The 23,217-nt window shown below is 36.4% G+C and overlaps 2 protein-coding genes across 4 annotated transcripts in view; both read left to right on the top strand.

Moving 5' to 3' along the window:
* Window positions 1-6,148, top strand: part of col4a3 (collagen, type IV, alpha 3) — a 59,797-nt gene extending 53,649 nt beyond the window's left edge. For all 3 annotated transcript variants that reach the window (XM_065280678.1, XM_065280677.2, XM_065280676.1), the window contains exons 42-52: window positions 46-231; window positions 318-448; window positions 949-1,021; window positions 1,111-1,182; window positions 2,177-2,302; window positions 2,380-2,478; window positions 2,714-2,923; window positions 3,033-3,210; window positions 3,532-3,646; window positions 3,725-3,897; window positions 4,009-6,148. In XM_065280678.1, the coding sequence (XP_065136750.1) occupies window positions 46-231; window positions 318-448; window positions 949-1,021; window positions 1,111-1,182; window positions 2,177-2,302; window positions 2,380-2,478; window positions 2,714-2,923; window positions 3,033-3,210; window positions 3,532-3,646; window positions 3,725-3,897; window positions 4,009-4,078 (1,433 nt within the window). In that variant the 3' untranslated portion in view covers window positions 4,079-6,148. The remainder of the gene's footprint in view (window positions 1-45; window positions 232-317; window positions 449-948; window positions 1,022-1,110; window positions 1,183-2,176; window positions 2,303-2,379; window positions 2,479-2,713; window positions 2,924-3,032; window positions 3,211-3,531; window positions 3,647-3,724; window positions 3,898-4,008) is intronic.
* Window positions 6,149-8,880: 2,732 nt separating this feature from the next.
* Window positions 8,881-9,909, top strand: sst1.2 (somatostatin 1, tandem duplicate 2). Its single transcript, XM_065280674.2, has 2 exons — window positions 8,881-9,097; window positions 9,584-9,909. Exons 1-2 carry the CDS (start codon window positions 8,948-8,950, stop codon window positions 9,791-9,793), a joined length of 360 nt encoding a protein of 119 aa, XP_065136746.1. The 5' UTR covers window positions 8,881-8,947; the 3' UTR covers window positions 9,794-9,909.
* The last annotated feature ends 13,308 nt before the right edge of the window (window positions 9,910-23,217 follow it).

Below are 23,217 nucleotides of genomic sequence, written 5' to 3'. Positions count from 1 at the left end.
AGTAACTAAGCTGTTATAGGACTGTATGTATATGTATCATTTTAGGTTTTAAAGGCAATCCTGGACCCCAAGGACCATGTGGGCCACCAGGACCCTATGGGCCACCTGGAGACATCGGTCCTCCTGGTCCACCTGGAGTATCGGGACCACGTGGATGTAAAGGTGCACCTGGAATCTGTGCTGATGGTCCAAAAGGGGAGCGAGGACCCTTAGGACCATCTGGCCTTCAAGGTGATTAGTCATTTTATTATTGTCTTGAATTTTTTTAAAACCCATCGCATATCTTCTCTGTTGATTCTATGTATATTTCAATGTAGGCCTCCCGGGTCCACGTGGCCCTCCTGGTAACCCAGGTCCAGGCCTGAAGGGAGATAAAGGCGTTGTTGGGCCACGGGGACTTGTAGGAGGGCCTGGGAATATCGGTGAACAAGGAGTTCCAGGTGAACCAGTAAGTGGACACAATGCAAGAAGGCAAAGCATACACTGGTTAACTAGAGCAAAAGGGTTAATAGATCTCAAAGTATATGACATCACCATGTACGTTTTTAGAGAAACTTTCCATGTTAGGGGCGGCACGGTGGCTCATTGTTGTCTTACAGCAAGAAGGTCCCCGGTTCGAGCCCCGGCTAGGGCAGGTGGCCTTTCTGGGTTCTCCCTGTGTCAGTGTGGGTTTACTCTGGGTACGTCATGCAAGTTAGGTTAATTGGAGATACCAAGTTGCCCATCTCCTAACTTGTGTGGATCAACCTGTGTATGGATTAACTGGTTCTCCCCATGAATATAGCTATAGATGCTGGAATGGCGTGAAGAGTCAATAAAGAAAGACTTTCCTTGTTACTGTACACTTGTTGATTAAACTCAATAGATCTTTGTGGTCAGAATTTAAATTTTGTTATTTGGTTTTGAGTTTGACATAAGAAGACCTGAGATCAATTTGAATGTTTTCAGGGTAGAGATGGAGATCCTGGACGCAGGGGTGCCAAAGGAGACTATGGGCCTATGGGTCTCATGGGGCCAGTTGGTAAAGAATCTTAAATAGATGTAACGTTTGTGAAAAGAAATTGTGTGTCATTATGTGAAATGTGTGAATATTTTGTGCTTGTCTTACAGGTCAGAAAGGAAATTTTGGTCCTAATGGCGCTCCAGGATTAAAAGGTCGTAAAGGACCTCTTGGACGTAAAGGTGATATTTTGTATACCATTGATATTTCATAAAATTGGCATTTTTACTAAATTGTATATGAAAACCTGTGACACTAAAGATTTTCAAGAAAAAAAATTCTTAGTATTTTTGTCTTGTTTTCAGTATAAATATAAAAAAATTCTTCAATTAAGATGCTTTTTCTTTATGAGCAAAACGAACCAAGAAAATAAGTTTAGTTTTTAGACCAAAATTATAAAATTTAAGTGATTTTGTGCATAAAACAAGCAAAAAATATGGCAATTGGGTAAGCAAAAAATCTTGAACATTTTTTAACACTAAATTCAAGAAAAATTCAAGAAAAATTAAATTTGATATTTTTGGTCTAAAAACTAGACTTATTTTCTTGGGTCATTTTGCTCATCAAGAAAAAGCATCTTTATTTAAGAATTTTTTGATATTTTTACTGAAAACAAGAAAAAATAATAATATTTTTTGCAGTGAAAGTTGCTAAAACACTGCAAAAATTACTTTTTTACTTCCTATTTTTGTCTTGTTTTCAGAAGAAATATCTAAAAATTATATTAAGATGTTTTTTCTTGATGAGCAAAAGTACCTAAGAAAATAATTCTAGTTTATAGACAAAAAATATACAATTCAAGTAAATTTAAAAGTAAAACAAGCAAAAATATCTGCCAATGGCTAAGAAAAAAATCTAAATATAAATTTTCTTTTTTCTTAAACACTTAAATTAAGCAAACTTTTCTCACCCCATTGGCAGATAATTTTGCTTGTTTTAATTTAAAACTTATAACTTATTTTCTTAGGTAATTTTGCCCATCAAGAAAATACATCTTAATTTAAGAATTTTTTGATATTTCTACTAAACACAAGACAAAAATACTTAGTAAGAGTCATTTTTTACAGTGAACACCCACACCCCAGATTTCACGTCATTTAAGAAATGCGTGAAAAACAAACTGCGTTACTTTCAATTTGCATATACAGTTACATCTTCCTGATTGTAATGATTTAGGGCCCAAAGGTTGTGATGTTGTGGCCGAGGTCATCACTACCCCAGGAGACCCTGGTTTACCTGGAGTAGTTGGTGAGAAAGGGAGACAAGGAGAACCTGGAGCACCAGGAGGACCAGGTCCACAAGGTACGTCATACTTAAACACCAAATGTCCTGATTTTTTATCTGGTGATGTTTTATTAATCTTACCTAAATCCTTTCAGGAACACAAGGGCGGAAAGGAGCCATGGGTCCAGCTGGAGCTCCTGGAAGCGCTGGAGTCCCTGGCCCGAGAGGAGACATGGGACCACTAGGAAAGCAAGGCAAGTAAAGGGACATTATCAAATACTACAGATAAAAACAAGACACCAAAGTTCTGTTACTATGAATGAAGAATACCGCAACACTCAATACAGCCGTGCAATGCAAAAGAAGTCCCGCCTCTTAATAAAAATAACCAATCATAAGTTATACTTAATGGTTTTCAGGAGAAGGGGATCAAGTGTGTGAAGTGGAAAGGAAAAACTTTTTTAAAATTTAATTTGTCGGCTCCTTTAGGTAATCGTGGTTTGTCAGGTGAAGTGGGACGTAAGGGTGCGGTTGGACCACCTGGAACACCACGGGATGCCCAAACGGATTCAATTCTTTTTACCAAGCATAGTCAAAAGATAACTGTGCCAACCTGCCCCAGTGGATCGAGACTTTTGTATGAAGGATTTTCGCTCCTCTTTATCAATGGCAATAACCGTGGACACGGGCAAGACCTAGGCAAGAAAACAGACAGTAGCAGCAGACGTGCAGTGGGATAAAATTATCAAAGATTATAAGATAGACAGACGGAAGCACAGAAATAATGTGTATGTGTGTGTGTGTGTAGGAACTCTGGGAAGCTGTATGCAAAGATTTTCCACCATGCCTTTCGTGGTGTGTAATCCCGATGACACCTGCCGCTACGCCTCTCGAAATGATTACTCCTATTGGCTGTCTACAGACACACCGGTATCAAGCGAGACAGATCTGATCTCTGGTGACGTACTGGAACAGTACATCAGCAGGTAAACACATTTTGCCAGTCCGATTTTGTTTATGCCTGTTGTTATGTAAGCATGGGCTGTTGTAAGTGACCACGTATTAATCTATAAGGCAGCAATGAAGAAAAATATTTGTTGCTTTAGCTCAGTATTATAGGTGGAGCGTTGCATTAGGTGGGTTCAATCCCTAGGGAACATACATGCTACATGTACTTGATAAAAATGTATACTTTGTAATGCACCGTAGTCACTTTGGATTAAAGGATCTGCCAGTTCATAAATGTAAATGTAACTTTGCTATTCATAGTAATAGTTGAATAACAAAGATTCATTTTTCTCTTGAAGATGTGCAGTGTGCGAGGCGCCAGCTAATGTAATAGCAGTTCACAGCCAGACAAATCAAATCCCACAGTGCCCTAGAGGATGGCAGTCTTTGTGGCAAGGTTATTCCTTTGTAATGGTAAGAGTCAGACATTATTTACAAGCGTTCTATTCATAAATTAAAATAAAAAAGCATAACCAAAATTGTGTTCCATAGCAAACAGCTGCAGGTGCGGAAGGATCCGGGCAGCCGCTGGTTTCTCCCGGTTCGTGTTTGGAAGAATTCCGAAGGATTCCGTTTATAGAGTGTCATGGCCGTGGCACCTGTAACTTCTTCCCTGATTCCTACAGCTACTGGCTGGCATCGCTCGACCCCGACAGAATGTTCAGGTGATATAACTTTACAAAGAAGAAAAGAACGCTGTCGTCTTTTTTGGGCTTTATTTCTCAAATAAGATTTGACTCTCCATTTATAACTTAGTTTTAATTCTCACTCCTCAGTATTCCGGTCCGTCAGAGAACAATACAACCTACTCTCATCAGCCGCTGTCGGGTCTGTATGAAGGTGTAACACTGAGGTCAGAGTTCACACGGCCTTTTGAAGCAACACTGTTTCTCTCCTCGATCGATCACATGAACTATGACCGTTTTCAGTGGCTTGTCATCATAAAGACTTTTTCTTTACTGTTATGATATTTTATAACGATTAGGGATTAAAAAATTGATGGTTTTACATTGGCACTTAAAGATATCTGTACTTTGTCTCTTTCCTTTACTGTAACTGAACAGTAGTTTAATGGTTTGGGGTGATTCATTTTCATTTATCTAATTAAGACTAATTATTTAACTTTTAAAATAGCATCCATATTTTTCTAAGTCAATTTCTCATTCACAGTTATGAATGACCTCAGTATAATTTGTTTATAGTCATTAGAAAATCCCCCTCAGACCAGTAGATGTAGATGTTTTAACACAAATGATTTTGTTATCGTGCGTTCAGCGTTCCAACTTTATAAATAGGAGTTTGTCACTTTGAGCTTGGGTTGCTCATATTGAGTAAACGCAGTATAATATTATAATTTAATGTTTTAAAATTAAAGTACATTTTTTGAGACATACACTGCTGCAAAATAGTTTAAATATGTGACCCTTGACCACACAACCAGTTATGAATTTTGTGAAATTAAGATTTATACATCATCTGAAATCTTGCTAATTTACAAGTATTCAAAAATCTGGAATCTGAGGGTGCAAAAAATCGAAATAATGAGAAAATTGGCTTTAAAGTTGTGTGTACACACATATTACTAATAATAAATAAATAAATAAATGTATATATTTATGCTAGGAAATTTACAAAATATTTTCATAAAAAATTATCTTAATATCCTAATGATTTTTGGCATAGATAAAATGAATAATTTTGACCCATACAATGTATTTTTAGCAATTGCTACAAATGTGCTACTTATGACTGAAGTAGGGTCACATATTTTTTTAGCAACGTTCTTTATTAATTGTAAAAAACTAACATGTTTAACGCTTTATCGGTGCTTATGTCTTCTTGATTAACGATCTGGGAATGATATTATTACAAAGTGTTACTAATTTTAAACAAATAATGATAAATTAGTTTTAAACAGATTTCCAGGTCACTTCTTATTTTATTGGATATCCTGTAATGAATGAATCAATCCTCTAACTGAAATTCAATAGATCCCTGCTGATGTCTCATAGACGCACTGTTAGATTTGATCAATAACACAAGATTTCATTTTTTGTAACAATGTGTTTACTTCCTATGAAGTCTGTGTTGTAGGTCACCTGTAGCTATATAATTACGCCTGTTTATGTTTAACTCTAATTAATACGAGTTAATGGTGCTATTTGTCGCATGAATTAAACAAGGAGAGAAACCTTACATTTTAAAGCCATGACTATCGTGTGTTGTAGAGTATGTGTGTTTATAGTATATTTGTGTATTCAAGAGACACTTTGTCCTATTTTTAACATGGTTAATGGTGATACTCAATTTAACCAGGTAATGTTAAGGTTTCAATTTCTTTTTGTTTGTTGTAACATAATTAATACGAGACCGCAATGAATACAAGGTACCATTGACAATATTTATTTGTCTTTAATGCATAATCTGCTGTAGTAAAGATATGTCACACTAATGATTTCAGCTGTTTGTACATTTCATGTTTTTATGACGTAGTAATCATTAGCAATTGCAAGGAAAATCACATAATTTGTCTTTGGTGGGTCTCTTAAGTGCCATTAAAATATAGAAGTTAATCTTTATCACTGCAGTGTTTATAATGGGACCACCCTCTGGCATTTGTAATGCAAATATTGTGCATTGTTGTTTTTGTTTTTTTGTAATTACAACATCACATTTGTTTGTAGTGTAATGTACTGTATATGTGGAATTTTGTCCCGTAGAAAACATTTCATCGAGTTTCAATACAGATTTGAATTATCCAATTAAAACGGTGTTTGTTTTTATCTTTTAACACTCCATCAGTCCATACACATTGATCATTGTGTTTAATGTGTGGTAACATTGCACCAATTCGGTGTATATTTTGGATATGTTTTGTTTAAAATCTAATATCTTAATAAAAAGATCTTTATTGCATGAAGGCTAGGATATGAATTACATCACACTGTAGAAAAATCTGTAGAAATTACAGTATTATGGGTATTACTGGCAACTAGCTGCCAGTAACTTACTGTAGATTTTACATTTATGCTATTTATTGGCAACAGTTTGTTCAAAGTTAAATGAACATGAAACATTGTCTTTATCTTCTACAGTAAGTTATTGGCAACCAGCTGCATAATAGGCTTTATGCCCAGCTGCACTACTTCCAGAACTTCAGCCAGCTCCTTGGCTGCGTCCGAAACCGCATACTGTATAGTAGGTACTGAATTAGATGAAGTACCTACTTACTTGCCGTTAAAACAGTAGGTACTGTATAGTATGAATCCTGGTAGTATGAATGAGATTCGGACGTACTACATCCGCCATCTTGCTACATCATGTGACATACGTCGTCATCACGTCATGTCATTTCAGCGCGAAAACAGCCGCGTGCCTCTTCTTCTTCGTTGGATAACTCCTCGTCCGGGGCATCATGGGATAGTTAAGCGTCCATCGTATGCACACTGCAAAATCTAACCGGAAGTAGTAGGTCATCCGGGTACTTTTCGCATACTGTTTTTCGAATACTATGTATTCGGACATACTACTCGCCTCGCCTACTGCTTTTCGCGTACTATATAGTATGTAGTAGGCGGTTTCGGACGCAGCACTTGTTTCCTGTCTGCCATTATTGGACAAACTGATTAATCCAGGTGTGCCTGACCTCAGTAGTCACAAACAAATTGATTAATCCAGGTGTGCCTGACCTCAGTAGTCACAACAACAATAATCAGACACACTTGGATTAATCAGTTTGTCCAATAATGGCAGACAGGAAACAAGGAGCTGGCTGAAGTTCAGGAAGTAGTGCAGCTGGGCATAAAGCCTATTACATCATTTTTTTTACAGTGCAGGGACACTTCAGTTTAACAATTTTATATACTAGTTGTTCAGTGGGTATAGCATTGTCGCCTGACAGCAAAAAGGTCCCCGGTTCGAGTCTCGGCGTGTGGTCTTTGTGTTTGGACTTTGCATGTTCTTCCTGTATCACTTTAGGTTTACTCCAGGTACTCCGGTTTCCTCCTGCAGTCCAAAGACATGCAGTTTAGGTGAAATGGCTTTACGAAAATTAATATTTTTTTTAACCATAGTTACCACACAAAAACCATGGTTGTGCTGCAAACACCAAGGTTAAGTGAAAGTGACGTAGTTGGCAATGTATTTTAACCCATACTTTGAATGTTACTTTTGCATCAAGGTAAAAGGGAAGACATGCCAAGTCCTGAACACACACCTGGAGCAGTGGGCAGCTATCACTGCAACACCTTAGGAACAATGGGGACAGCTGCCCTGCTCAAGGGCACCTTACCTGCTGGCCTTAAGACTCGAACCGGCAACTCTTGGGTTACAAGCCCAACTCTCTAACCATTAAGCTACCATTGCCCCATGGTTAAACTGCATTAAAACCATGGTTTTGTCAATAGTAATCAATACCCCCCAAAATATGGTTCATTTTCTTAAGGATGAAGGTGCCAAATTGTCCTTACTCAGCTTATTTGTGAATTAACCAGTTCTGGGCATAAAATTATAGCCATAGATGCTGGAATGTCATTAAAAGAAAAAAACCTAAAACTTGAAAATGTAATATATTTTATATTTATGAATACTGACCACAAGATGTCAGGATAGAGTCTTTCCAGAAGTTCAAGTGTTTTCTGTCTTTTTTTTTTTAAAGAATTGTAATGTTAACATTGTAAGATCTCTGCTCTAAATGGCAGTGCTGTGGTTGGACAGGGCAGATTTAGGGGCGGTATTATCCCCTTCTGACATCACAAGGGGAGCCAAATTTCAATGACCTATTTTTGCACATGCTTGCAGAGAATGGTTTACCAAAACTTAATTACTGGGTTGTTAATTTTTCATATTTTCTAGGTTAATAGAAGCAATGGGGACCCAATTATAGCACTTAAACATGGAAAAAAGTCAGATTTTAATAATTAAGGCTCTAAATATGATTGTATGGTTCCATAAAGAACCGTCAACATCCACATAAACAAACTTTTTTATATATATAGTGAAAATATGCTTTACAGACTATAAAAAGATAACAGTAATGTTCTTTCAGAAACCTGTGACTTCAAAGGTTCTTTGGAGAACCTGAAATGGTTTAAAGCCTTTAAATTCTTTGAAAGCCTCTATTTTTATGAGTGTACGTCCCTTACTGATTATTCTGTTATTATGTCTCTTAGCAATGCTTTAAACTTTATTCAGCATCTATTAATCATGTTAAACATGCAACTGTTACACCAGAGGTGCAGGTGTGTTGTAAATGCGTCCCCAGCACAAACACACTACAACTTCCCACAAAGCGCACACACACATACATTACACTCAATTATGAAGTTCATAAAAGCTTTTATTCTTCACTTATGTCACCGTGCGCTTTCTTCTAAGAAAGAGAGACGCACATCCAGGCATTTCTTTGTTGTATTTGTTTTAGATTAGCTGAACAAACCTGAATCCATTCAGTCTAATGCTTTTATTGTAACTCATTGTCAAGTCAGGATTGGTTCACTTGCGTTATCTTAATGAGAGAGAATCCCATTAGTGGGGGACCAGAAGAATCGAAAAGCTTTATGACATCACAATCCACCATCACCCAGCAACCTAGGCAGCTGTCAGTCAATCGTGGGTACGGAGGGAGAGTTTAAAAAGAGCACCTCGGGTATTGGAGCTTCCAGAACCATCGACTGGCAAGACGCAATTCAAGAGCGGACCGGATCAGAGTTTGAGATGAGACTGTGTGAGTTTCAGTGCTACTTGGTCCTGTTGGGTCTGTCTGTGCTATGTGACCGTGGCACCGATGCCCAGATGGAACCAGACATAAACCTTCGCCATCACAGACTCCTGCAGAGGGCACGAGCCATTGGATTGGCCACACAGGTCAGTCCTACAATATACATGGAAAGCAATGTGTTTTATCAGTGTTTGTGTGGTCATGGGAATTTACCTTGATGTTAACATTGCTACCACCACTTTTTTCATGATCTGTCTTCATATCTCCTTCCTGTGTTCTTGTAGCTCATGGTTGAGCATGGCACTTGCCATAAAAGTTTTTCTGTATCGATTGACTTAATTTGATTTACTTACTGTACATCATAGGACATTTATGAATACATAGTGGCAATTGTAGATGGTTGGATTACTACTCGGGTTAAATTTAAATTTCGTTTAAAGCAGAAATTACAATCCTCATGTAATACGTAATTCTCTCTCTATCTATCTATCTCTCTCTAATCCATTTTTTCTTATCCCCTTATGTGTTGTATAAGTAAATGAATTCTCACAATTACCATTATCAAACATTTTCACAGGTGTTTTTCCAGGACATTAAAGAAAATCATGTATTTTAATGTCTGTCATTTTCAGGACTGGACTAGAAAAGATTTGGAGGATCTTCTTTCTGCTCTGTCTGTGCCTGAGATGGAGGTTCGTGAGAATGATGTCTCCACAGCAGGCGCAAATGAGAATCTGCGTATGGAGCTGGAGCGTTCTGCAGAGAACACAAACGCCCTCCCGCCCCGCGAACGCAAAGCAGGTTGCAAAAATTTCTACTGGAAAGGCTTTACTTCCTGCTGAGGCCATAATTCACATCACATAACGATTAACTCGCTCTCAAATGTTTATGCTAAACTAACCATAGTGGTCAAATCTGTGAGTTGATTGTAAGTTAATAAAATATGAAATAACAATAATGTTTTTTGTTGGTGGTGTAGTTGTTTCATGCTCTAAAAAAATAAAGGTGCTAACAGGGTTCTTCATATAGCGATGGAGTAGAAGAATAATTTTTGGTTCCTCAATGAACTTTAAAAGAACCATTTTTATCTTACCTTTTTATTGTCTGGAAAACTTTCAACTTTTTTACTTTTCATCTGTTCTATGGATGTTTAACCTTTCAACTTTTTCAAAAAAAATAAAAAAAAATACTATGGAACCAAACGACCCCACTATTTTAAAGGTTTTTGGCATTAAAATAACCTTTAGTGCAGATCTGGAATTAAAAATAAAAATACGCAGAACTCATTGTTTGCTCTAAATCTAAACTTTATATAGAAATGGTTAGGTTTACGATACACTGAAAAATATTATTCATTGAATTTGTTCATTTTTTTTAAGTACTGGGGTTGCATGCAATTATCTAAATTTATATATATATATATATATATATATATATATATATATATATATATATATATATATATATATATATATATATATATATTTAGTTAAACTTATTAAATTGTTTTTAGGTACCTTAGCACAATTATATTGAGTTTATCTGAGTAAAAATAAGTTAAATTCCCGAATGCTACTATTAATCTAATCATGTTAGTTGATCATGTTCGAAATATAAAGTTATTATACTACACAAACAGCACACATTAGCAAGCTACTGTAACACTCAACTGAAACAAAAGCTGATTATGGAATAAACAATTTTAATGTAAATGCTTTCATATCAAAGCATTTACACTTACAATGTAATACTTTCTGATCAAAACAACACCAAATAACTGATACATGTCAATAAAACTGTTCTTATCCTATAAGCAAATGCTACTCGTCTGCACAATGGTAACTACCGTATTTAAAAACAGTGAAACAGAAACGCTTTCAAATACTAATATAACAAAATACTAAACATTGATTAGTCCCCCTATTTAATTATCTCAATTAAAATGCATAAATAACCCTTTATTTTGATATTTACTCTCATTATTCAGTCTCATAAAGCATGCTGGGAACTCAATTTTAGCAATAGCCTATTGCTTTATGTAGTCCCAAGTTAAATAGCCTAAGTCAATTTCACATAGACTGGTTTAAAACACATGTGATACAATTAGAAACCAATTAATATTTTTCAATAAAACCAAAAACAATAATTTAATGGATTAAATTAGCACATTTTAATGCTGTTACATTTAATTATAATCAGAATAATTTTTTTCAGTGAAGAGTTTTAATCCTGATAGCTAATAAATAAATTAATAGCTTGCCCCATGTGACAACATGCAGTCTCCATGTTCCACGCGTGCCTTGTTTTGTTTACTGTTGGTTACTAAGTTACCACCGTCATTCGCTCAAACAACTTGATGGAAACGCACCTAATCAAAGAGTATAGAAGTACTACTCTTTGACCTAATTCGCATTTCTTTGTTTTTCTTTTTAGCGAATTTTGAAAAGATTCGCTTCATGAAAACCCAGCTACTGTTGACAACACACATGTTTCCATCACCATGATTTTGTGCGCATTTTGAAGTAGGCTATCGCATCAAAAACGAATGATGGAAACGACAAATTTTGATTAAAATTCGCTTTGAGTTTTTTTTTTAATTAAAAAATTTAAATGATCTGATAGCGAACATTAAACCCATGGGACTGACCGTCCAGCTGTTTCCGCTGGGTTTGTCTTTACCATATATGGGGGTCTACGTCCCTTTTATGTCCTTGCTGCTAGTGCCTTCATCAAAAATGTTGCATTCCTCCTTCTGTGCACATGATTCAGTTTGGCAATTACAAGCTGCACTGCTAATAAATTAATTACTTGAACCATCGTGACTGTGCAGTTATGTTTTATTGCCAAAGCGTGCCTTGTTTTGTTTACTGTTGGTTACTAGGTTACTACCGTCATTCGCTCAAACAACTTGATGGACGCACCTAATTCGCATTTGTTTGTGTTTCAATTTTTTGCGAATTTTGTAGGCTGCATACGTCATAAAGACTGTCGCATATTAGAATATTAACAATTATAAAGTTGACTATTATTCTTAGTTAATCGTAAAATGTTGTAATCTATGCGTATGACTTGTATGTTTTAATGTATGATGTAATGCTTGGTTAATTGAAACGAACCTGGCTTGATGACGACATATGCAGCCTGCATATGTGACCTTCGGAGGATGCAGCCTTCCGTTTGAGAACACCGTCTTTCATCAGGTAAAAATAAAACAACATTTCCGCCAAATGTACAACGTATTTCTCAACTCTTAATAGCTAAACATTTTAATAATTGAACGCTGCAAACAGTACATGTACAAATGATAACTTTAATCAATAAAATAAAAGCCCACGAGAAGGCATAAAGGCACTTCCTGTATGTTTTTTAGAGTATTTCCTGTGGAATTTTTTATGAGCTAACAATTTTCCAGGTTGAAAAAGTCAGGCAACAAAAAAAAAGGAGGAATGGAAAAAAAGAGCAGACACAGTAAGCGTTGATCAACAAGGAAAATGACACAGGAACATAACAAGCAATGAGGGGGAAATAAGAAAATCATCAGAAAAAAATAAGTAACAAGACAACCACTATGAGCACAGACAAAACAGACCATTTTTTTCTTGCTTTTTTAAAAGTTTTATGTTCTATTACAATTAATATCATAATAATAAAAAATATCTGTGTTTGTGCGATCCCCTACTGAAAAACCCAGCTAAGACCAGTATAAACTGGTGAGCTGGTTTTAGCTGGTCTCCCAACTTGGTTTTAGCTGGTGTAGCAAGTTGGCCCAGCTTTGTTTTGGTCACTTTTTAAGCTGGTCTAGCTGGACTTAGCTAGTGCCACCTTAAACCAGCTACTAGCTAATGTTTGTCTCAGCTGAATTTTTCAGTAGGGTCATATTCTCAGGTGGCTAAGCCCCTCATCTCATCTGACCCTAGCAATGCCCCTCACAACATTGATTAAGAATGACAGAAGAGAAAGAAGGAAAGAAAAACAAGTTTACCTTTTCACCATTAAATCATGATCATGATGACATGAAGGTAGTACACGCATGACTGATGAAACATCTATGTTCTGTTCTGATATGTTCGTCATTAGCGCGTTATTGGTTGTGAAAATGCACAACGCTCACGTCCCCTGAGACTCCTACACAAACAAACCAGCACGCGCCCAAACGCACAGACAGGGTGGAAAAGACTGTTAGTCAGCTGTAATTGTTATTTAATTATAGTCCTGAAAGGAGCGCAAATATTTCGACACATCTGGACTGTTTGATTAGCAAGCTTGAGAGGAGACTTCATCAGGCATTATAAACGCCTCTCGGATGCTGTGTTTACTGAGTACACACATTTACTTTTTCACTTCAGTGTGCTTGGTGTGTGTGGGTGTGTGTGTGTGGGTGTGTGTGTGTGTGTGTGTGTGTGTGTGTGTGCGTTACTCTGCTGTGCTTTATTTCTGACACACTGCCAATTTATGTTTGGGTCATGGCAAGTGAGCCTGCACAAGGGAAAATGTGCACGTGAATAGGTGTGAAAAGCTTTTTGAGGGGGTACCACTAAGAATACCTTGAAAATACTTTGGTATATGTGTCTGCCAAATGCATTAATGTAAACTCAACATTTTTAATAAAAAAATTAAAGCCAAGTTATCTGAGCTATGCTATCCACATTCATTTCCTATAGCTCTACTATATAGGCTACTGATACTTAAATATAAACATGGCCTACGTTGGGTTTTAATGTCAGTATGACGTTGGGTTTTGATGTCAGTATTATGACGTTGGGTTTTGATGTCAGTATAATGTTGGGTTTTGATGTCAGTATGACAGTGGGTTTTGTTGTCAGTATGTCGTTGGGTTTTGATGTCAGTATGACATTGGGTTTTGACATCAGGCCGATGTTGGGTTTTGACGTCAGTATGATGTTGGGTTTTGATGTCAGAATTACAGTGGGTTTTGATGTCAGTATGTCGTTGGCTTTTGATGTCAGTATGACAGTGGGTTTTGACCTTTGGCAGAAGTGGGTTTTGACGTCAGTATGATTTTGGGTTTTAATGTCAGTATGACAGTGGGTTTTGATGTCAGTATGACAGTGGGTTTTGATGTCAGTATGAGGTTGGGTTTTGACCTCAGGCCGATGTTGGGTTTTAACCGCAGGCCGATGTTGGGTTTTGACATCAGGCCGATCTTGGGTTTTGACGTCAGTATGATGTTGGGTTTTGATGTCAGTATGACAGTGGGTTTTGATGTCAGTATGTCGTTGGGTTTTGATGTCAGTATGACATTGGGTTTTGACCTCAGGCTGATGTGGGTTTTGACGTCAGTATGATGTTGGGTTTTAATGTCAGTATGACAGTGGGTTTTGATGTCAGTATGAGGTTGGGTTTTAATGTCAGTATGACGTTGTGTTTTGATGTCAGTGTGATGTTGGGTTTTGATGTCAGTATGACAGTGGGTTTTGTTGTCAGTATGTCGTTGGGTTTTGATGTCAGTATGACATTAGGTTTTGACCTCAGGCTGATGTGGGTTTTGATATCAGTATGTCGTTGGGTTTGATGTCAGTATGACTTTGGGTTTTGACCTCAGGCTGATGTGGGTTTTGACGTCAGTATGACGTTGGGTTTTAATGTCAGTATGACGTTGGGTTTTGATGTCAGTATTATGACGTTGGGTTTTGATGTCAGTATGATGTTGGGTTTTAACTGCAGGGCGATGTTGGGTTTTAACCGCAGGCCAATGTTGGGTTTTGACCTCAGGCCGATGTTGGGTTTTAACCGCAGGCCGATGTTGGGTTTTGACCACAGGCCGATATTGGGTTTTAACTGCAGGCCGATATTGGGTTTTGACATCAGGCCGATGTTGGGTTTTGACGTCAGTATGATGTTGGGTTTTGATGTCAGAATTACAGTGGGTTTTGATGTCAGTATGTCGTTGGCTTTTGATGTCAGTATGACAGTGGGTTTTGACCTTTGGCAGAAGTGGGTTTTGACGTCAGTATGATTTTGGGTTTTAATGTCAGTATGACAGTGGGTTTTGATGTCAGTATGACAGTGTGTTTTGATGTCAGTGTGATGTTGGGTTTTGATGTCAGTGTGATGTTGGGTTTTGATGTCAGTGTGACGTTGGGTTTTGATTAGGGATGCACCGAATCCAGGATTCGGATTCGGCCTCGGATTCGGACGAACACTGGGCTTTTTGACGGGGTTCGGGTTCACCGAACCGAACCCTAGACTTGCACTACGCTGGTCGACGTCACGCGGCCGTTGATTACACACATCGGGTGCTGACGTGGAGATAAGCTTTTTCTTTCGGTGAGCCTTAGGGGCGGTTCACATTTCGCGGACGCGAGCATGTCGCACCGCATCGCTTTCATTATGCATAGGCAAAATTGTCAAAATAGTTTTTCCCACTTGTCATCCTGGAATAATGTTGCCTACTGTATCCTTTTTTTACAGTTAAAATTAAATAAAATGAAAAATACACTGCTATGGACGTTGTTTACTTCATTAATGTGTTTTACTGTGTTAATGGAATAAGGATGCGAACTGGATTCGGTATTCGGCCGAACCCAAAAAATCTGGATTCGGTGCATCCCTAGTTTTGATGTCAGTATGATGTTGGGTTTTGATGTCAGTATGACGTTGGGTTTTGACTTCAGTATGACGTTGGGTTTTCACTTCAGTATGACGTTGGGTTTTGACTTCAGTATGACGTTCGGTTTTGACTTCAGTATGACGTTGATAAGAATACCTTGGAAATACTTTGGTATACATTTTTTATTACATTTCTTCAAGTTATCTGAGCTACTGTATGCTATCCACATTCATTTCATGTCAGGGTTTTCATGACAGCCCGACGTTGGGTTTTGACGTTGGGCCAGTGTTGGGTTTTGACATCAGAATGACGTTGGAATGGTTGCAATATGTACATTTGAGGTACTAATATGAACTCTTTATGTAGAAACATTTTTGAAGGGGTACCACCAGAATACCTTGAAAATACTTTGGTATAAGTGTGGGCCAGATGCATTAATGTTAATGTAAATTGAATTTTTTATTGATATCCTCCAAGTCCAAGTTATAGCTATGCTATTCATATTAGATTCCTATAGCTCTACTATATACTGGTACCTTGAATATAAACATAACTGATCATTCCGGGCTATGAGAAAGTCATACATTTTACCTTTGGGTGGGAGAAGGAAAGATTAGCCAGTGTGTACGATAAAATTGAACCGTATCTCTCCCTTACACACATTACCCATACAAACACGTGAGTATTTGTTATGCAAGATTATTTTCTCATACTTTCCCTCATCCACCTAAAAACACAACACAAATATCCCACAATCCCTCAGTTAGGAGCAAAACAATAAGACCGAAAGCACGAATCGAGTGTATCTTCACTTTCCACACAGCTCTAGCAAAGCTCCTTAAGTGTCACGCTCTCAGAACAAAAGACTCATTATTACTGTCTTTCACGCTTTTTTATCACGTAATATAAATAATTGCAATAGGCACAAAGCCGAAGTAAATTCATTTAAACATTTATACTATAAGGTGTTTTGTTTCCCAACTCTTCTTCAGTCTGGTCAGATGGAGATACACTGACCAATCCATCCTCAGCTGTCAATCAAACTGCCGATTAATCTGTATGAGTCACAGTTTCAGCTGCTTGGTTTCTCTATTAGCCCATGCTGCGCACCCACAAGCAGCTGTCTTTTCTCGCACAGACATATGTCATTGACTTTACGTTTAACGCCAATGTTTGCTAACGTTGCAACATGATGCTGCCAAACTGCTGTGCTGATGCAAACAAACAATTTTAATGATAACATACTGTACACTTACAAAAAAGTCTAAAAGCTATTACACCCCTATTGAACGTTGGTAGGGTACACATGTACCCAAATGGTACAAATCAGGACCTTTTTAAAGAGTGCCTAGTGACACACTTTTGAGAGACAAATATATACTGTTTACAATTTAGCCAGATTTAATAATAATATGGCAGATTTATATTGTTGCAAAGCGCCCATGTGTTGTATTAGGTTGATCTAAGCAGTGTGTATCTCAACAGAAAATAAATTTCGGATGCCCCACTCACTGAAATATGGCTTTCTTCATACTGTGCAGTAGACAAGTATGCATTTTCAGACAAACTGTTTGTGAAGATCTGCATGGTGTCTCATGCACTGAGTTGGTCCATTAGCCTTTAAAGGTCTTCTTAATAAACACTCCCTACCATTCATCCCATTAAACTCCATTTAACACTCTCCCCCACCGCTAGATCACCTATGAGGATCTCCCTAGCATGTGTGTTTGTGCATGTGGTGTATGTTTACATATCCTCTGATGATGATGATGGAGATGAAGGCTGACTGAACTGATGACATTAAAAGCTATACGCAAGTGCAAATACTCTTACATATACAAAAATAAAACAGAAAACCCAGTAAAAGTCATTTTTTTGTGATTTACTGTATTAAGGGACAATATATGCTAAGAAGGAAAATATGCTAATTTTCCAGCTCCCCTAGAGGTAAAGGATTAGTCAATTTTCTTTAAAAAATCCAGATAATTTACTCACGACCATTTCATCCAAAATGTTGATGTCTTTCTTTGTTCAGTCGAGAAGAAATTATGTTTTTTGAGAAAAACATTCCAGGATTTTTCTCATTTTAATGGACTTTAATGGACCCCAACATTTAATGCAGTTTAAAATTGCAGTTCAAAGGACTCTAAATGATCCCAAACGAGGCATAAGGGTCTTATCTAGCGAAATGATTGTCATTTTTGGCAAGAAAAATTAAACATATGCACTTTAAAACCACAACTTCTCGTCTTCCTCCGGCTGTGTGACGAGCCAGCGTGACCTCACGTAATTGCGTATTTGCGTTAGTGATGGGAGAAATAAAGCTTTTCGAAGATTCGAATCAATTGAACCAATTGCTTCGAAAATTGATTCAGTTTTTCGAAGCAGTTCGAAACACCACACACGCTGGCGACCCCTGCTGGTCAAAATAGTGTATAAGCAGATCTGTCCAAACATTTGACACTTTTTTTAACAAAATAATAGCAAGATTTGTATTAAAATATGTTAAAAAAATTATTTAACTTAATTAAAACATAGTTAAAAGTCTATTATGTGTTTTTAGTTTTATTTAGGGCAAACAAATCATTAAAACTAACTACCCTTTTAATTATGCACATTTTTATCATTAAATCTGTCTATAAACAAAAAGTAGACAAAATGGCAGTGTTATTAGTCAGAAGGATAAATGTTTTATGAACTTTCATAATAAAACTGACCCGAGTTCACCTAAACATATTAGACACTGGTCATGTGATCAACTCCCCCTAGAGGTGAACCATCGGATTTTCGAAACGTTTCGAAACAGTTATGACGTAATGAAGCCTCGTTTGCTAAAATCACGTGACTTGGGCCAGTTTGAAACAAGCTCCGAACCACTGATTCGAAACAAAATATTTGTAAATGTTTCGAAGCCTCATGAAGCAGTGCTTCGAAAACGACCATCACTAATTTGCGTAAGACGTTGAACGGTCACGTTTTACATATATGAAACGCACATTTGCGTACCATTTTAAACAATAAACTGATGCAAAGACATTAATTAGTATCATTCAACATACAACAACGTCTGAACTGTCCTCTTTCCCCACACTTGTAAAAGGGGCGTAGTTTTGCATACATCATCTGTGACCTCTTGACGTAATGACGTATTACGTGAGTTCGCGCTGACACGTCACACGACCGGAGGAAGACGAAAAGGTTGTGGTTTAAAAGTGCATATTTTTTATTTTTCTTGCCAAAAATGACAATCGTTTCGATACATAAGACCCTTATGCCTCGTTTGAGATCGTTTAGAGTCCTTTGAAACTGCAATTTTAAACTGCATTAAAACTTTTAAGTGTTGGGGTCCATTAAAGTCCACTAAAAACATAATTTCTTCTCGCCTGAACAAAGAAAGTCATCAACCTTTTGGATGACATGGTGGTGAGTAAATTATCTGGATTTTTTTAGAAAATGGACTAATCCTTTAAACATTAGATTTTTTTAATCCATTCAGCCGATCTTGGGTCTGGCTGTACCACTTTTAGCATAGCATAATTTAGCATAATCCATTGAATCCGATTAGACCATTAGCATTGCGCTATTTAAAACTTGACTCCTCTGTAGTTACATCGTGTAATAAAACCGACGGAAATTAAAAGTTAAAAAAGATATTACGCAAAAATAATCCCCTGCTATTGAAAGTAATCAAGGGGACAATTTTCTGGTGCTTCGGGCGCTCCATTTCGGCCTAGAACTTTTAATTTTCTATCGGTCTTCGTACACGATGTAACTACAGAAGAGTCAAGTTTTAAATAGGAAAAATATCAAAACTCTTTGGTTATTTTTGAGCGTGATGCTAATGGTCTAATCAGATTCAATGGATTATGCTAAGCTATGCTAAAAGTGGTACCGCCAGACCCGGAGATCAGCTGAATGGATTCCAAAACGGTAAAAATCAGATGTTTCACTCTAGAGGAGCTGAAAAATGAGCCTATTTTTTTTAAAAAAGTGGAGTGTCCCTTTAACATAATCTCATCCTACATGATGTAAAGAGAGAGTAAGGTCGCACCCCTACAAAAAGTACATAGTAGCCTTATACAGTATGCTCAAAATACTCTGGTATTCATAGAAAAAGTATCTTGAAAAGCACATAAAAGATTGTCAATTGTATTTATAAAAATATGGTTTTACCTTTACTGTACCACAGTAACATCACAGTTTTTTGTAAGTACTGTACGGTTTTGACTTGACTTGATCGAATAACATTGGTATATTATTGGTATATGACATAATAATACCTCAAAAGTACATATTGGTACCAAATATGCATCTGTATCTAAATGGTACATGTTAGGACCCCAGAGATGCTTGCATAGGACCATTTTGCTGACAATGTATTCAACTTTGTTTAACACATGTAGGCAGATTTTGCTGTATTTCTGCGCATAGCTGTATAATATTAGTAAAAACCCTTGCAGGGACATTTCCACAATGAAAGAATGTCACTAAATTGTTAAGGGTTAAGGTTTATCTAGCAATTATAACTTAAGAGCCATTTGTAAATGGGAAGCCATAGACGTACAAGCTTTTGCGCACATCGTATCTGCCTATATAAGGGTACCTTTAATTCCACCTTATACGAAAGTTAACTACCGCGGCAGCGTTCTTCAAATGAGGTCCTGTATCTAAGAAAACATTCAAAGCGTTGCCTCCCAGTCATTTTGCACCAACATTAACTTCATTACCAACACATCACTGCGCCATCAGCCGGAAAAGAACATTAGAGAAATGAGCCAGCACAAAAACGTCCACTTCTGCCAGCAAATCCCCATTTAAATTCACTTAAACTGATCACACAGCTTTAGTTCTGCCTTTTGTAAATCGTATACAGAGAATAACTATAGGACAAACCAAAGTCGGACTGTATACTAAACTACTTCATCTAATGCCATGTTATGTTTTCCTTTATCATTAAAGCAATAAATTATGTCTTTTTGTGGAGGTTGTGGATGTAAGATTATCTGGCATTGAGAAATTACTTTTTGTCTTTGCATATAGGATAGTTTGCCTATGCAAATGACTTTTACAATTACAGTGACCCTAAAAGCATCTGAAAACTGGTTGCACTTAAAATGAATTATTATTATTGCATGGCATTACAAAAATCAAACCAAGAGCATTTTTAAATATTGAAAACTGCTGAGCTGACACCACACTGAATATTGCATTTTCATTAAAACAAAAGTCTTAACTTAAAGAAAATGTTATCTTTTTTCAAGCAGTATAATGCTGTACCCATTTGTAATTTTGTTGTTTCCCATTTCACAGACACCAATAAAATGGCAGTAAAGGCTCCCATTTTAGATAACAACTTGTGTTTACATGCGCTTTTGTTTTTTTCCGTTGTACTGCTAATGTGATGTGTTGCCAAATGATGAGACTACCGTCTGTAGTTTGACTACAGATGACTGTTGTTTTCTCACATGCTGATCTTGACATGTTGTTGCAAACACGACAATATGGGTGTACAGTAATGCATAAAGTTGAACATAAATTAATGTTTTCTTTATTTACAGCCTGGTTTTGCCATCTGAAACATTTAAAAAAAATCTATAATTAATTTATAAATCAATATAACTGATTTTCATTATTCCAATGTAAAATTTATCTTGTAAATGTCAAAAGTAATAACTTACATGTAAGTGTTAAATCTATATTTAATTGGCTAATTCGACTGGACCATTTATTTTACTTTAACACCAGTATTGTTTAGTTTGTACACTAGAGGGTGCAAACATTCATTTTTCCTGTTAAATTAAGTTTTTGCCTTATTTTACCCCAAATCTTCACCCCAGTTTAGAAACCACTGTACTGTTGTATTTATAAAAAAATAAACATTTACTTTTATTTATCAGAGAATTAAAAGTATTAAAATTCTGTGAAATAATGTGTTTGCGTGCATTTTCACCCTCACATCAAAGTGATGCATGCAGCAACACAAAACACAGAAGTCTGAAGTAGCATGTTTGAATCATTTAGATAATTGTGTAGTCATATAGTTGTGAGATTCTCATTTCCATTAAGCTCAGACATGTAATCTACAAGTACAATCTTAGAAATAATGTAAAAAGGTGTTACTGGGATGGTACCCTTTAAAAAGGTCCTACCATTTACACTGAAAAAAATGATTCATTCAATTTACTAAATTTTTTAAGGTAAGTGGTTGCAATAAATTTATTTAAGCTACATAAAAAAAACATTAGAAAGGCAAAACAAAACAAAAAACTTTTGTTTAAATGTAGCTTAATTAATGAATCTTTTTTCAGTGTACTATAGGTACAGATATGTACATTTTAGCATTTTGAATGGGTACCACCACCCCAGTGACAGCTTTTGTACCTTTATTTCTGAGAGTGTAAACTGACAGAAAAAAAGTGATAAAAAATTGGCCCTATGTCTGTCACTGGGGTGTTACCCTTTCCAAAAAGTACACCTTTATAAAGAGTATTAGTACCTTAGTGATACATTGTGGTGTCAAATGAGTGCATATTAGTACATCAAATATATTGGTACCAATATATAGAGTACATATCTGTATACTAAATGGTAGGAAGTTTATGAAGGGACTGTCCCAGTGACAGCTTGAGACCTTTTTTTCTGACAGTACTGAAGACAAAGTTTCAAATTGCTGGTCAGTGCACTGTTAGGAAAAAAAAGGTACAAAACTGTACATTTTCTGTCAATGGGGCTGTACCCTCATATGTTAATTTAAATATATACCTTAAAAATATTAAAGGAAAAATATTTACCTTAAGGACCTATTGTGTACCTTAAAAAAATATTGTACAGTTAAATTTTAGGGGTACAAAACCTTTAAAGGTACACAATACACTCTCAAAAATAAAAGTAAAAGCTGTCATTTGGACGGTGCCCTGTGAAAAGGACCATTTAGGTACAGATATGTATACATTTGATATTAATATTTATCTTTAAAGTACTAATATACTTTTTTTAAGGAACAAAGTTGTAGTTTTTGAAAGGGTACAGTCCCAGTGACAGCTTTTGTTTTTTTTCTAAAAGAGTGTGGATGTCTGCACTCAAAAACAATTAATTTCTGATTAAAGATAAGATGTAAGTGTGAGACTACTCAAATTAAATTGTGACATGCCTGACTGTCCAGCTAGGTGTCTTTCTATACTTTTAAAAATAAATGTATTTATAGGTTCATTGTCAGGCTACTGTAAAAAAATAAAGGTGCTTAAAGGGATAGTTCACCCAAAAATGAAAATTCTGTCATCAAGGGCGTAGGTTTGATTCTGGCATTGGTGGGGACATAAATAAAATGGTTGCATTGCAAAAACTGTTTATCACCGTTTACTTGACACAAACAACAGACAACTCAGTATGCACTTTACTCAGTAACATCTGACTCGCCACCCCCGGCCATCCCAAATTTATAATAAACAATTTGTTATGTCCTAGAGCCTAATAAACAGTAACTGTTTAAGTCTTTGTCAAAAAAAAAGAAAATCACATTGTAAGATATAACCATATTTACTTTATAACAATGAAGAATATGCAATTAATATTTAATTCTTAATTTAATTTTGCCAAAAAAATCCCAGTGTTGAAGATGTTGCTGTTTCCTGAACAACGTTTATTAACGTTTCTGTAGTTCACATTAAATCTTCTTTTCATTAACAGACAGTTAAT

The sequence above is a fragment of the Paramisgurnus dabryanus genome, chromosome 8, assembly GCF_030506205.2.
Source record: "Paramisgurnus dabryanus chromosome 8, PD_genome_1.1, whole genome shotgun sequence".
In the NCBI taxonomy this organism is placed as follows: Eukaryota; Metazoa; Chordata; class Actinopteri; order Cypriniformes; family Cobitidae; genus Paramisgurnus; species Paramisgurnus dabryanus.
Note: the sequence above shows the minus strand (reverse complement) of the source record. Positions and strands in the feature narration are given on the sequence as shown.